This window comes from Aphis gossypii, chromosome 1 (assembly GCF_020184175.1).
Source record: "Aphis gossypii isolate Hap1 chromosome 1, ASM2018417v2, whole genome shotgun sequence".
Taxonomy (NCBI): domain Eukaryota; kingdom Metazoa; phylum Arthropoda; class Insecta; order Hemiptera; family Aphididae; genus Aphis; species Aphis gossypii.
The window spans coordinates 5443353-5460269 of record NC_065530.1 but is presented as its reverse complement, the minus strand read 5'-3'; the positions used below and the strand labels follow the sequence as shown (position 1 = coordinate 5460269).

Sequence of the window (16917 nt, the reverse complement as noted above, 5' to 3'; positions counted from 1 at the left end):
AAATATCGCATGTTCTTAAATTTAAACAATTTCATTACATTATAATACCTTACATTTTGAAGACAAAAATGTTTTTAAGTAATTTTAATACGCTCATTAGTATGCTTTAAAATACAAATTTAGTGTAAAAGTAGTCCAATCCATTACTATAAAATATACAAAACGGATAATAAATTATCTATTACAACTGAGCACTAAGTAGGTATGACCAGATACGTATATTCTCATCCATTCATCTTTTTGTGGGATCGGTAAAAAAAAAACTAGTCTATGTATTTTTGTAGCTTATATTTTATAATACAGAAAAAATAAAATTATTATAGGTCATGGTTTTAAATTATCTTATAAGCAATAATCTTAAAAATAATGTAGTATGGCAAGACATTGCAAATTAAAAGTTTAATTTTTAGCCTGATCGATAAAGATAAATTATTCTAAATGGAAATTAAGCATACCAAATCCACAATTGGTAGATCGATTGATCTAATTGCCAATAAATTAAAAATGACAGATTAATAACTGTGTATAATATTTGTAGTGTCGTGTATTATTTAATAGGTATATATATACTGCACTGTATGAAAAATAGCTGTTATACTAGTTATAGTTTATATTAAATTCGTTTATTATTACTATTTATAATATTATAATATGAAATTAAAATAAAATATTTTTTTTTTCATGATGAATGAATATGAAACAGCATTATATTTTTAAGATTGTTCTAAAACGTATTATTTCATAAAATATTAAAAAAAAAAAATTACGGGGTAATCTATTATACTTCCTCCTTGTATAGGTACGTCCCTGGATACTATATATAATTTAATGTGGAGTAAAATAGTAATATTATTTAGATCCTATGTAATGTATTTTATGTCAAAGAATAGAAAAAAAAATATTTTTTACTATGATACATTTTTATCGTGCTTAAAATCAAATAAAAATGATAATTTTGCCTTATTCGTATTATTATTGTTGGATAGCGTTCAAAATTATAATGAACTGTGAACTAATAATGACTAAAAAATACTGCACTCCGATACATCAGTAACTGAAGGGTTCATAGAAGAGATAGGATTGATAGGAATTGAATAGATAGTCCTTGTGCACTAAGTTAATTAGTATTGTTTCAATGAGTATTTAAATATTATAATTTATAACTTTGAATACTCAGAATTTATTTCAGAAAAAACCTAAAATGAAAGTTTTATGCTTAGGAAGTTAGTATACATCATCAAATAATTATTGAAACATAATTAAAGTATAAAAAAATCAATTTATTAATAATAGTTTGTTAATAGTATTTTTGTTAAAGTATATTTTATCAACAATAAACATATTTTGTATATTTAATTCTAAATAAAATCATAAGATGTTTGTTTATTGTAGTAAAATAAATTTTTATTAAGTTAAGTCAGCATTTTTTGCCTTACTTTTAAATATTGCAAGATTTTTTCTTTTTATACTTGAGTTGCAAAAACAGTTTGTTTGTGTCCACCTATAGTTGTTGCTATTATTCTATACCCGATATGCATAATTCATCGTGTTCTTAGTATACTTTTTAATATCTGCATTGGTATTTTTATTTTTGTTACTGCATTCACCATCAAATAAATAAATTATAAAGCAGATGATCATCAACCAAAAGTCTAGGTTTATTATTTTCAATGTCTGTATAGGTCATTTTTATTTGAAATTAAACAGTACTACAAACATGCGTAAATGCAATGCATGATTATACGAGTAAGAAAAATAAGTATGTATAATTTAAAGGCACTCAAAGAAATACGATCGGGATGATATATCACTAATTGGAAGATAAAGAAACTATTACAAATCATTATCTATTGAATGCGAAAACATAGAATTTTGAAAAAAATCTAAAAATAAATAGTTTCTTAGCAACTGTTTTTTTAACGAACTGTCTGAATTCCTTGTATAATTATATATTTATAAAGCACAAGTTATACAATACCTATAAAAAAAATTAACAAATAAACAGACTATTCAGAATTTAAAAGGTCGTATCTATTAATAGCCATAACTATAAACAATAAGTTATAACAATTCTATAATTAAATTATAAAAATAAAAAAATATTTCATAAGTTTGAATAACAATTGTTAAACTGCATAGTTTTTTAATTAAACAACATATTATTATGTAGTTTGTAAAACGAAGGTAGAAAAATATGTATGGCTGGTAGGAACTTAATGGTAGACATATTTACAAGGTCTTTACTGTGTAGTGTGTACCTATTGTAGTATCTGTGGTTCGTGTAATAACAGTGCGCGTATAATAAAAGTTTAATATAGGTAAAATAAAATTATTGTATTTTTATAGTATTACATATCATACACACGAACACATTTTTACATTTAAAAAAAATAAAACATAATTTAAAATTTTTACGTTTTTTACTTTCATTAAATAATATAAATTATTATTACAAATTTAATAACTCTGTATGTACAATTTGATCTTGAATATTCAAAAAAAAAAACTATATATATTATAATAATACAACGAACCTCTTATAATTCAATTAAGATTGAGTGAAGTTATAAAAAACCATGCAAGCTCTATAATGTAAAATATATTTATAATGGCATTCAAACATGTTTCTTGCCAATATAATGACATTTAAGCTAACTCATATTTTCAATTAAATTTCATAAATATAAATATTATGAATACATTTTAATTATTTCTATCTATTATAATATGGCACCATTTATTAAAATATCTACATAAATGTTAATTTAAACATATTATAACTATCAAAAATAAGTTTCTTCTTCTTTTTTACTCTCAAAATGAATACTTATTAGATATTTATGTTTACAATTGAATCATTTTAACACATTTATTTTTATTTAATTAATATCAATATAGATTATAAACCAATAAAATTGATTTAAAAACATTAGGTACATTATTGAATACTATACCACCTATAAATCAAATGTCAGTTTTAATACTCAAGATTATAAATTATACTTTGTGACTATTCAAACTTAAAGCTCTAAGCTTTAGCCAAATATTGCTATTTTGTGACACTTGACGTGCGAACTAAACGATCTTATACGTGACTTGTAAGATACTGTTCGACTAGAATAAGAGTTATGAGTTAATGTAACCCATGTCAAATTTGAGCAGGTTCAATATGATGAATAAGTGACACTGTGATAGACTAAAAATATAAAAACATTAAACCCTACTGCTGACCAAACACCAAAAATAAAAAAACTGTTTAATCTTTTGAAGGATTTGATTAAATATATGAATACATTTTTAATGACATTAAAAGTGAATTACGAAAATAAATTTATAAAATATATTATAACTAGTAACTACAAACATACAAAAATGATCGATTAACTACCCACTATAATAATAATAACAATAATATTATAACATTAACGTTATTTTTTTGTGTATCGTCATTAATTATGATAGATATTATTATGTAACAGAATAAAGTTCAATCCAAATAAAAATATATTCATTTAATTTCATGTGAAATGGGTTTTATTGGAAAGACCCTATGCCATTGTCCTTAGAAGCATCATTCATTTTGGAAAATGGGATTAATAATATTATGGATTATCTGTATCATTATTTATCACTGGAATGTATAGACGTAATTTTAATGTTTTTACTTGGAGAGGGCCAAATAATGTTATGCCAAGTAGACACGTGCGGGGCTTCATCTTCACCCTTACTGCCTAAATTTATCTTTTATACTTTTTTTTTTTTAATTCTACAGTATATTTACATCATATTTTGTTGATAAATTTTGATTATAATTTAGATTTATCCTGGGAAGAGATATAGAAGTAGATTTATCCCAATAAAAAATAAATTACAATAGTGAATAAAAAATAATAAGTGAATAACATATAATAAAATGGAGGATACCTGCAGTCTTTAATATACTATTATATATTAATACATTTTTAACTATTAATTGTTATATATGTATATAAATAGTTAAGAGATAATCAGAATACCTTTAATAAACATAAAATCTATAAAACTATTGTTGACCATTCACTTTTAATAAAAGTTTAAATAAAGATAGTTTGTTGTTTATAGTACTTAAATATAGAAAATTGTATTGTTCTAATCGTATTCCCTATGCAATTATAGATGCAAAAAAGTTAAGCACAGTAAAAATAATAAATGTAGTTTTATGTAAAAACAAGAAAGAAATAGTTTTTTTTCCCTCGAAAAAAATACGCATTACTTTATTCAACGATAAAAACTGATTTACCTATACTTCCTCAATCCTCGTTTAAAAAAAAACTAAAATTTACACAAATAATTGCTGCTATAGAATCGTTAAGCTAATCGTGTAAAAAAAAAACGAGTATAAATATAGTTTACCTTAGATGATAATGAATATCGATAAAAAAATTAAAATAGCATTCATAACGTGTACCAATTTTTTTTCTCAAAAAAAAAAAAAAAAACATTTTTAAAACTATATACTTAGATCTTATACGTCGGTATCTTAGTCCATGTTTAAATTAAAAAACCGGACAAATTTAAATAATTAGTATATTAAATATTTTATTATTTTCGTATGACCTTATCGTAACAACTATAGCCTACAGCAGTACTTTAAGTCTATATATAATAGTGTTTTAAATTCATTTTCAGATGTTTTATATTATATAGAAAAAATTGTATACTTTCAATTTTATTTTTTTACTTTATTTTAGATTTTTAATACATAATAATAAATAAATAAAAATTTTGGAATACATAGTAAGGTACTTAAAATACAACTCAAGGAATAAGATAATAATACATAGTTTTAATATTTGTTGAATTTAATTATACTCATAAATTGAAAAAAACATTTACGACATGTGGGTTTACTATTCTAAATATCATTAGTGAATACAAATAACCAACCATAGATTTAAAATTTAGGTTATATTTAAATATTAAAATAAAGTGTTCAACGTCTACCAGTGTGATTATAGTTGCAAAACCGGCAATAACTTACGATATATATTATATATACTTTAGAAAAAAAACATTTTTGAATTGGTACTTTGAACATTCACTAAACATAACTTCTGATTTTTATGACATCCAATCTGAAAATTCTTGCTAGATAAATCCAATTTTATCCACAACGCCAGTAGTTATTTAACTGCCGCTAACAATGTTATATTACTATGGTAAGGTAGTGTTTTTTTTTTATTTTAAAGGCCGCGATTTCGCTTTTTTATTTTGTTTATTTTAGAAAATTCAGTGTAATCATCTAATCATAATAATTACAAAAATGTTTTATTCAAATGTCTTATTTTTAACTGTAAAACAAATAAAAAAAAAAAAAAAACTTTATAAAATTTATAGTGTGAACAGTAAACAATAAAATATAAGTAAAAAAGTAAAACAGTCACAAAAATATTCAAATAAATAAATCCATCTATTTTTAATCAAAACTTTGAACCAACATTTGCAAATAGTACACAGTTCTGAAACACTATTTCAAACTTCCCCCAAATTTATCATTTATTTACAAAGTTGCTGTTAACACTAAATATAGTTATTATACGTATAGGTATCTATAGTGTAATTCTATAATACAGGGGATTGTGGCCTTCAAACCAGTTTTCACCGGCCCTCTGAAGGACAATGAATAATATAGAAATATGTACCTATAATAATATCCCATAAATTGTTATCACTTGCACTCCTTATAAAAGCTTTCGTGTGCATAATTTATCAGGTAATAAACCTCCTCTAATGTTTAACGTAAATCATATCTACCATACTATAATATAAATATTAAATTTCAAAATGATATTAGTTTAAAAATTTGATTTTAACCCACTTAAAGCTTTTAATTTTTGTACGCGGCCCTCAAATAAAAGTATTTAACTCATATAGCTGTAATCGCAATTATTTTTCAAAGACAGTTCATTAACATCTATTATGATCACATTTGCTTAGCGAAAGTATCACTATTCACTACGAAAACGTAATAATTTAATATGCATGTATAATATTAGTTTTTTATTACTCTATTGCTTTCCGGTAATAAACGGAGCGAGTTTATTATAATTCAAAAACCATGATCATGATTTTGCGATGTTGGATTCAGAAATGAATTCGCAACCTCTGCATTCGTATAGTTTGTAGAAACGTGTATAGAGTAGAGCCTTAATAACATAAAATATTATATTAATTGATAAACTATATAATATATTAAAATGTTTAATATTGTAAGCTACAACATGTTATACTATGTAGTAACCGCATTATAATAACTATAAATGTAATATTAAATACACTACCTATCTATGTTACAAGTTGTAATTTTTTCATACGATAAGCAATAAATAATTTTATTAATCGTCTATTTTGAAATGTTAGCATCCTGTATAATAATGTTATACTATGATTTCATTTCACTCTTATTGTTCATTTTTCCGACGCCGTGCAAAATGACTTATTTAAAAACTACGTATAGGTACGACCCAATAGATTTCATTTTTGATTAGTTCAATGTTTTTCATAAAATTTGATTTTAATTATAAGTGTACAATTTCTGTGCGTTTAATAAATTATAGTGTCTTAGCTAACGGATAGCCTTCTATGCTTTGTGAGGTATTTCATAAAAGTTGGTAAACGTTGTTCCTGATATACCAAATTCATATGCAAACAGAATACCGTAATTATCATTGTAGAAAAAGATTAAATAATATTAATAACCGTTAGTGGGTAGAACACGATTTTATTACATTGTAGTAAATCAGTTACGGATCTAGAAAAAAGATCTGGGGGAGGCAATAATTTTTTTACATTACAAATACAATTAAAATATAATATACTTTATTATTAATTTAAAAATGTTGCAATAATAGTAAAGGTAATCAATCTAATAAATTAATTGCCGACTAATTAATACATACATTGTAACAGCAATGTGAAATTGTAATTTAAATATATTAGTATCAGTATTGTAGAATTATAAAAAAAATTGGAGAAATAATATGTCAAGGGGATCCTGAGCCCTAGCACTCCCCTGGAACTGTTTCTGTATTAATTACACAAAATGTACAACATGTATATTATGTTATATGACTAAAGCAGATACGTAAAAATTAAAGGATATAGAAAATAACAGTAAATTGGGAAATTTAACTTTTAATTAATAAGTCGGTGACTAACAACTGGGCCCCTAACTGTTCACGTTAAAATATAAATCACAATTTGTAAGGGGATTAAGTCTATGATATTTGTACTCGATGTTTCGAAATTATTTCACCACAATCAAGTACAATGCTAATATCTAAGTCATTAATTTGTGTACGGATATAAGTATAGATTGTTTTTATCTCATTCACTTATTAAGTTCAATGTTTTAAAAATAACTAAATGATATATTATGACCATTTACTCTAATGCTGATAGTTGGTACAGAAATTAAAATTGTTGATATGGCAATAATAACAATAGATAACCCTTTCAAACGGTCATATTACTCTTCAATAATTGAAACATTTGAATTCCTCTTAAAAATTCTTGTCACCAAATATAGTTGACAGTTCAAAACACTAAACTTTTAGAGTTAAAATGATAATTCTATAGTTCCATATGAATTTAAAATTGAGATTATAATAACTATAATGCTATTTATATTTTTAAAAGTTTTTAACCAGTCCTGATAATTAAATAATAATATATTTTAAAAATTAATAAAATTGAGAACTTGTAATTATTTATTATATATATTTGTAATCTGCGTGCTGTCTGCATTTTATTACATTCTGAAGAAAAACACTTTAATTGTGTTTGACTCAAACTAGTTTCCAGTATACTTGATTGTAAACTAAATGTATTCTGAACCGTGTTTTCAGACGAGTTTGGACATGATCAATGATACATATCATTATATTGAAATAAATTTTTTTTAAAAAAATAAAAAAATATTTTAAATTTCAATGGACTTGTTCCTATACATAAATTGACACAGTATCAATTTTTTTTGTAAATATAACTTTTTTTGTATACATTATATATTATAACGTCCTATGGTAAATATAGGAATTAACGAGTCCAGTAACAGGCGGAAATCCATTAATATAATATAATCCAGGGAGCTCTGTAATGTTCACGTTGCCGACCATGAAAACTCAATGATTTTTGTCTTCACCACCAAGTATATTTTTGGTGTCATTGGTGGTTTGTTTGAAAAAAAAACAGCAGTTTTTCCCTTTTCTGGTAATCATAAAATCTATAATATAATATGTTTTATATCAGACCATAAAACATATTATCGATTTTATGTCATGATCTTGAGGTTTATTTAATTTTGTCGACAAGTTACTGTAAGCAATTGTTTATACTAACAAAAGTACGGAATATAATATTGTCTTTATACATTTTTTAAATGGAAATGTAAAATATTTTGAAAGCAAAGTTGAAATATTAGGGCTAGATGTATTGAGTTCGAGATAATTTGAGTACATTTTGAAAGGACTAAATTGAGTTCCATGAAAAAATAAGTTGTTGGTAAGTTGAGTAAAAATGGGCTTCTACCTTCGATTGTTATACATATAATATATATATATATACTACTGATTTTATTATATTTATATTATGTTATTAACTCGAAAGTACTCGATAGGTACTAATATTAATTAGTTAATTTGAGTTTGATTTAAGTATTATAATAAAAGATGAGTTTTAATTAATTATTTATATAATTTATACCATAAATATAAAATATACTTATTATTTATTTGTCTTCTAATAAATATTACTAGATATTAGTATATTTTTTTTGACATTCGATTTATCTACAACTTTTTTCTGTTACTTAACTTATTTTTCACCTTATTTTTCGAGACTCAATTTTCTAATCTCGCAAATATTTATAAAGTGTAATCTCCAGACCTCTCTACTATAGTACAATCACTATTCACACAAATACGGAGCTTATTTAAAGAAAAAAAAACAAAAAGAAACTGGGTTTTAAACACTTGTATAACTTGACTCACATGATTGTAAACTAATGTCTTATATTAACATTGGAAAAACAATAATATTATATTATTGCATTCAAAAATTGATTCTAAGCTCACTGAAAATGTTTCAACGGCTTTGACGGTTGGTAGCAGTTTTTTCCTCAGCTATAGTTAGAGAGACCATTGATAAAATAAAATAATTTTTCAAAATATGAGTTAATCTCAATTTCTGATACATAATGTAGGTGCTTTGTGGGCTATTCAATTTTTTCTTGTTGGTCGCTGGTCAACGTTAATGAATTAAGTAGGTGTACGCGTATATTTCATCACCGACGCGCGACGTCTCGTACTTGTATTAAATCTACACTATACAAAATAAAGGTATTATGAAAGCTTTTTAATTACCTATAGGTACTGCACATAAAATGAACTAATAAACAAATGAGAAGTCATGATCCTCGTGGAACTTTGTAATTTTAAATTTTATTAACTAACTCTGCATAATCTATAACTGTAGCCAAATAGATAGTAGGTCTATGTCATCAATTCGTTATGTAATGCAGAAAGCAGAGATCCTATCGAATAAATACTTAAAGAGCGTCTGGACCGTACTCGGAACTACTAATTAAAGTATTAACAAAATTATATTATAATTCTTAAGTCTATAGTTATAGACAAGCCATCGTGTCAGGCCAAAATGTTTTATTTCTGCATGATTTCTGAACATTTCTGAATGACTCGACTGACAATAACTTAAACGCAAAATAATGTAAATATATATTATTAAAAATAATGGTATTTATGAATATCCTATATGGATAGACATATTGTATTTCATAAAAATAAATTTAACTGTCTGACAAGATCGAGTAATATAATGAAACATGATAATGCATTGTTAAGTACCATTTCGTTATCGGTAAAAGTCACGTAACGGCTTTGTTGCTCTAACGCATATTATAATACATATTATATCGTGCCTACTTTAAGCACGAAAGTATCTTTTTCGAAATTTGAAGATGTCATATTATTCTGTAGAGTGCCAATGTATAGAATGCTTTGACTAATTTGTTTGTTGTTATCGTTTACAGGGTCAACAACCCCAAGCCGAAGACGAAAATACCCCACAAAAACGAGTAGATAAAATATTTGATCAAATGGATAAAAATCATGATGACAAACTTACGCTGGAAGAGTTCAGGGAGGGAAGCAAGGCGGATCCGAGAATTGTGCAAGCACTTTCACTCGGAGGAGACCATAACAATGCTGCAGCTCCCCAAACAGCCACCACATAAGTCTGTCGGATGAGAGTTTTTCTACATATTGACTTTTTTACTTATATTTTTGTGTCTAATTTTTTGACTTCTTTACATTATACATTAATAATATTGTAATTTTTCTTATAAATTTAAAAATTTTTAAGAATTCATATGTAAATTACTAAGCTTATACTCATATTTTAGTTATACTTTATAGTTATGAAAAATTAAGGTTAATTTTATCCACCTTAGTGGTTATACGTACAGTATAATAATAATATGTAGTATTTACGTATATATAATATATTAGGTATTATCAGTATTATGCTTTTATACCTATATAAATATATATGTACTACATATGCATACACATAATTCAATTTTAATAATTTTTGTGTGAAAAAAAAATCTTTATATTTGTAAGCACTATTATATAGTTATAAATATAAATATATATACATTCTATAAATTCAACCGATCTATGCACAATTATTTTAAACCCATTAATCTTTGTAACTTCGTTATATATTTGTTTTATTACCTATAAAAATAACTGTTTTTATTATTATTATTATATTATTACTATTCAAATAGTTTGTATTTTACGGAAGACTTATTTTAAATAATTTGGTAGATAACATTTACGTTTTTCTAGTCGTTAAACTATTAAGTAGCTTTGTTAATAATATGAATTTTACTTTAAACCGATATTGTGAATCGCTCAATGTATGATTTGTTTTTAGTTATACTCCCAGAAGGTTTTTTCGCGTTTTAAAAAGTAATATTGCAGTTTCGCTTAAGAAATATTTTTTATAAAAAGTAAATGTTATACAACCAATTTTAATTGTAATTCATACTCATAGATAAACTGAAATTAATCGTGGGAGTTAAAATTTTAGGTTTTAAATAGATATTAACATACAAATGATGTGTTTATTTTCAAAAACACATTAAACCTCTATACTTCTATTGAATGGAAATCAAACACGAATTGCATTAAGAAACGTAATTTTTTCCAATATCAATAACTATAGAGTACCTACTACTAAAATACTACGATTAAATATAATCAAGCCAAATATTGTCCATTTTTGGGTAAACCATGTCCCACCTATAACTACTATTTTAATTGTTTGCGTCTATTAAGTTACTAAATATGCACATAAAATGAACAATAAGAATATTTTACCTATTATTTGATTTTAACAAGCGTTATTGACGTAATTAAAAATGTCATCCATTAGTGGCTCTTCAAACGTCTACTATACTAAACAATTTTTATATATGTGTTTAAATGATATTACATGGCTACTTTATTATTAACAATTTGGTAATAAATACCATTAGATAATTGTTATGTACATTATTATTAAATTTGTAAGAATTTTTTTCATCCTTTTAGTATCTATCTATTGATATTATTTTCATTTGTTTTTTATTGTAAATATTCATTTATTGTTATGCTTTTGGTTCTAAAGATAATGCATTATTTACTATATATTATTGTCTTCTACTTTATAATATTATCAGCTTAAAAAATAAAATATTGTTTTTTTTTGTTTTGATTAAGCGTAATATTTATGTACTTACACAATAATATTTATTATTTCTAATTTAAATCTAAATTGAAAATTAAATATTCCTATTCCTGTTTTATTTACTACTACAATCATACAGAATAACTAAATACAATTTTAAAACTATATACAATTTGTTGATTTTTACTGAAAAATAATAAAATAGATTTTCTAGTTTTGAAAAAAAAAATTAATGAATGAAATTACTTAGATTAGGCGATGAAATAAAAATATAAAACACATTCTTAAACCTATCAATGTTACTTTACGCCAGTTGAAATAAAGAAACACCAAACCTGTTTGCCTCATATCCTTGAAAAACTCTTTGTATTGATCGCTAATCATAACTAACCACACCACAAGTCGTTGTGAAAAATAATTGATTTAAAGTAAAAATACATATATGCTGACTACCACGACTTCAGTAAATATGTAAAGATTACCTACAATATAGTTAAATATAAAAAAATAATTAACGATGAATAGCTTGGCATTTTTCGTTTCATGAGTATATTTTATAATTTATAAGCACATATTTGTTTCTACAAAAAAGTCGTTATGTTGATTACGGTGATTATGATTTTATACATAAGTCTATTTTGCAATGCATAATATATACCAGTAAGTGTAATAAAACAACAAATAGATTTATAACTATGTTGAGTATTGAAGTTTTAATATTTATTAGCCTGTTTTTTAGGATATTAATTAAAAAACAATTTTTTTATTTTCATTTTTTCTTAAATAAATAAAAAACTTTTATACAAACTAGATAATATTAAGTGCATTAAAACGTACATACGTTTTAAAAATTAGAATTAATCAATCATCTAGTAAGAAATAGTCAAATTATAATATTTCCCATAGCCACACAATATTAAAAATTGTTTTTAGTTTACAGGCCTGAGTGGTAAGACCAGGGGTCGATCAATGAAGTCCAATGAGAAATTTTTTTTTTTTAAATCTTTATATTTGAAAAATAGCAGTATAAAAATAAAAATGTTTATCTAGTTATTACTTTTAATTTATATTAAAAATTAAAAAACTAGCAGTATGAAAATAAAAAAAATGTCTAACTATTACAATCAATTTAAATAAAAAAAATTACAACATTAAGTAAATAATAATTTTTTTTTTAATAATAATTTAATGTGAAAAATCGCATTGATTTTCCTTAGCTAGTTTTTTGTAATCGGGAACTTGTGGAGAACAGCTTAATTTGCACAATGTGTCCTCAAGGTGAGAGTCTGTTCATTTTAAATTTATAATATTGTAATAAAATCAATTATTACCTGCCCGATAAAATATTTGCAATGAATTATGGATATAAATATAATCTGAGTTTAAATAATAAAATAAAATATACATTTTCTATTAAAATTATAATATTATAATAATATGATAATATATACTGTAATATAATATTACAATAAATAACATAATCAAATACAATGTGTTGACGGGGTCCAGAGTTTTGCCTTTCGTGGTCCGTCAGTTGCCGAACCCTGGGTTAGACCGTCATTTTTCATGTGAAGGAAAAACACATCGTTTACTTTTTAGATAAAGTCAATATTATAATATGCATATCCAATACACAAAGGGAAAAGTGAATTTTTTATGGCATTTAAAATTCTAGAGTATGAACACTGCACTAAATCGTATATAATATATTATGCGTATCTACTCGTAGGTACGTTGGATGAGAAATGTCTTCTTTTTGTTATTTTTTAATATTTATTTTTGCAGGCTTCCATATTGTTCTTCAATCCTCAGAATCAAGATTACAACGATTTGATCTTATTTAAATGTACCTGCATGATTTCGAGTAGCATCTTAATACATAAATACCATAAAGTATTAACACGTCATAAATTATAATATTATATCAGTATAATACTGTTGTTTGCTATCTTTAAATACATCAAAATCTTAATCTATGGTTATCTATAATAAAAATGACTGGTATAGTTAGTCGTTTACATACTCATAGTATTATACGTTTGATAAAATATGTAGGTTTATATATATATATATGCTATTTAACTATTATTGCATAAGTCCTTTATTATAAATGCATTGATTAAGAAACACAAATAAAATAAAATAACTTATACTTTCAAGGTTAAAAAAAAAATTGAAAAGATTAAAAAAATAAATAAGATGTTAGATTCGGTGTTAAGCTGAAAGTTTCAAGTATATATTTTGGATGATAACACGAATTGATAAACTGTTCCAATTTAATTGGTTAGAAAATTTCGTGAAAGTGTGAAACTCAGATTGATGTTTGATAATTAGTGTAGTTCGTTAACTATTCTAGCGTACGTTCACTCATATCAATATATGTAGACCGGTTAATGCATTTTGATGTTTTTTACACACTGTTGGAATATAAAACTATAAATTTTCTTAAATAACTTAAGTTGGTGCAAATAAGTGCGGTTCTCTGACAGATTTATATAACTTTAATTGAAATTTGTTTAGAGAAGATTATTGACTTTAATAGAAACGTTAATTATCCTTAAGTTAATTCTAAATTGAAGAAATTGTAGAATGAACTGAAGAAACTATTGGTTAATTCATCATAAATTAAATACTAGTTTATCAAACAATAGCCAAAAATCTATGCATTTTATATTTTTGTACCTTTATTAATATACGTATTTATATTGCTTATTATTTTCTTAAGATTAACAGTGTCAGCCAAAAAAAAATCTAGATTTTAGTAATTACAAGAACTAGATAATTTATAAAGTAGTAATAGTAAAACATAAAAAAGATATTTATTTTAAATGATGATAATTAAAAATTTGAGAAGGAAGCAGAAACCGAGATTCATCATTCCCTTTGTCGTTGCTGTATTGGATAGTGCCGCATCATCATATGAAAATACGAAAACACTAAACTAACGTTTTCATAATGCGGCTATCAATGAATCTTGGTTTGAATAGAACTTTCTAAAATTTCTTCAATATTTTTCGATTATTTTATATCAAGATTCAAAATCATATGCATACAGTAATGTGGCCTCCTTTGATCTTATATTATCATTTATTATTTCAAACTTTTTTATTCTCTTACTATTTTAATTGTAGATATGTATTATCAAATTATTGCCATATATTATTATATTTTTTATCACTATTAATATTATGTAGTTATTATTACAAAATACAAATAAATATATTTTTCAATAAAATTTTAAATAATTATTGAAATTTTTGCTAAAATATCAATGTCTAACACTATAGTGTGAAATATATGTTATCAGAATACAATTGAAAATACGCTATTTTGTTGTCTCGAATTTATTTTAACTGAAAGAATGAAACTTTATCACATTTAAACTAACCTCTGGGCTCTAGATTCTTTCACTTTAATCTTAGGACGTATATGCACACATTTTAAAGACACATGTCTCGTGTAGTCGTGTTTCATTGTTTGTAAAGTAAGAAGGTGGCGAAAAGCTTTAATTGTTTTCAACACGCTAAGGATTACGTTATACATGCAACATTTTGTGCTTTTTGTATTTTCAAGATATTTAACGGTTACAAACATTTTATCTTTACTTGGGTTAAAAAGAACTAAGATTTCCATTAGTTGCTTACACTAAATAATATGATACCATATTTTACGTAAATTATTGAAATAATATATTATCAATAATGACTTGCACGTAAAATGTAATACTACTTAAATACAAGGTCAAAAATGAACATCAAAAACTACTAATTACAACTAAATAATAGTGGTATATCTTATATCATATAATTATTCAAACATATTAAATTATAATTATATATTAGGTGTATCCTTAATTATTATTTTAAATCATGCACCTTTTAAACTGTTTTACTGCAAACCGCTTCACTTAATTGTAATTTATATTATACTATGAAACTGAAGCCTTTTATTTATAATTTTCTTGATTATAGTGTTAAACACTTAAATTAAAATATTATATTTACCTAAAATGTATTCAATAAAATTATTTTTATTTCGTTTGTTTTTTGTATTAAGTTAGGTATGTCTATTTGTTGGTTAAAATTAAAAATTTTAAGTTTATAATAGCTACCAATCTAAATTTGAATACCTCCGTTACTTTCATTTCGTCAATATGAATTTCTACAGCATTATATTACCATATACACATACATATTAATCAAAAATTAATGTGCACAAACAGAAATCTACGAATTAGATTTCAAGAAATATGTGATCCGTTATAATGTTATCGGTATGCAACATAAATGCTCTAAACAAATTACATATTATGTATTTTATATTATTTCTTCGTTGAAATTATTTGATGTAATTCGCTTTTTGTCCATCGAATAAACTATAGAAATTATAACCTATTAATATTTCAACGGTCATAAAACACTTTTATCTTATGTGCGCATAAGATTTGTTAAACACAATACGTAGGTGTGTATGAAATGTTAACGATTTGTATTCAAATTATTAGATTCTCAATGTAATTTTTTCAAACCATTAACAAACCAGGAAACTGGTTAAATTTTTATAATGTATAAATACGAATACATTATTTTTGCCGTCAATTGAAAACGACGGAGGTCTCGAAGTTTCTGATGAATAAAATGTTTACATGCATATTGTATAAGTACACCGAAATAATTTTGAAATCGTCTTTATACAGTTAGTTGATTTAAAAATGTATAATGACTATTCGTATTTAAAATCAGAATGAAAGACAAGTATTTTTTAATTCTAATAATATAAAACAATCTTTTATTATATATTATTTTTAAATTAAAATTTTTAAAGTACGAGAAGTATCAAGCAAGTCACTTTTTGTCTTGTTTAATAACAACAAAACAATCTTAAAGTACATTTTTTTGAATATATTTTGTATACATTTTAAATTGTAGGTATATACCTGACTTACAGTTCTGTTTAGACTTTTAAAATTTTTTCGTAAATTCATCTAAATTTTAATCTGAAACGTAATATAGTGGTAAATTATCATGATTATGATACAATAAAAAAATATATTGTATGTATGTATTACATACATTATAATAATTTAGAACGATATTATTTTAACACTATACAATACGAATTTCG

General features: G+C 24.1%; 1 protein-coding gene across 2 annotated transcripts in view; it reads left to right on the top strand.

Annotated features, from left to right (window-relative positions):
* The window catches only part of LOC114129186 (frequenin-1), a 120218-nt gene extending 109489 nt beyond the window's left edge, over positions 1–10729 (top strand). For both annotated transcript variants that reach the window (XM_050197388.1, XM_050197387.1), the window contains exon 8: positions 10088–10729. In XM_050197388.1, coding sequence (XP_050053345.1) covers positions 10088–10291 — 204 coding nt within the window. In that variant the 3' untranslated portion in view covers positions 10292–10729. The remainder of the gene's footprint in view (positions 1–10087) is intronic.
* Positions 10730–16917: the final 6188 nt, after the last annotated feature.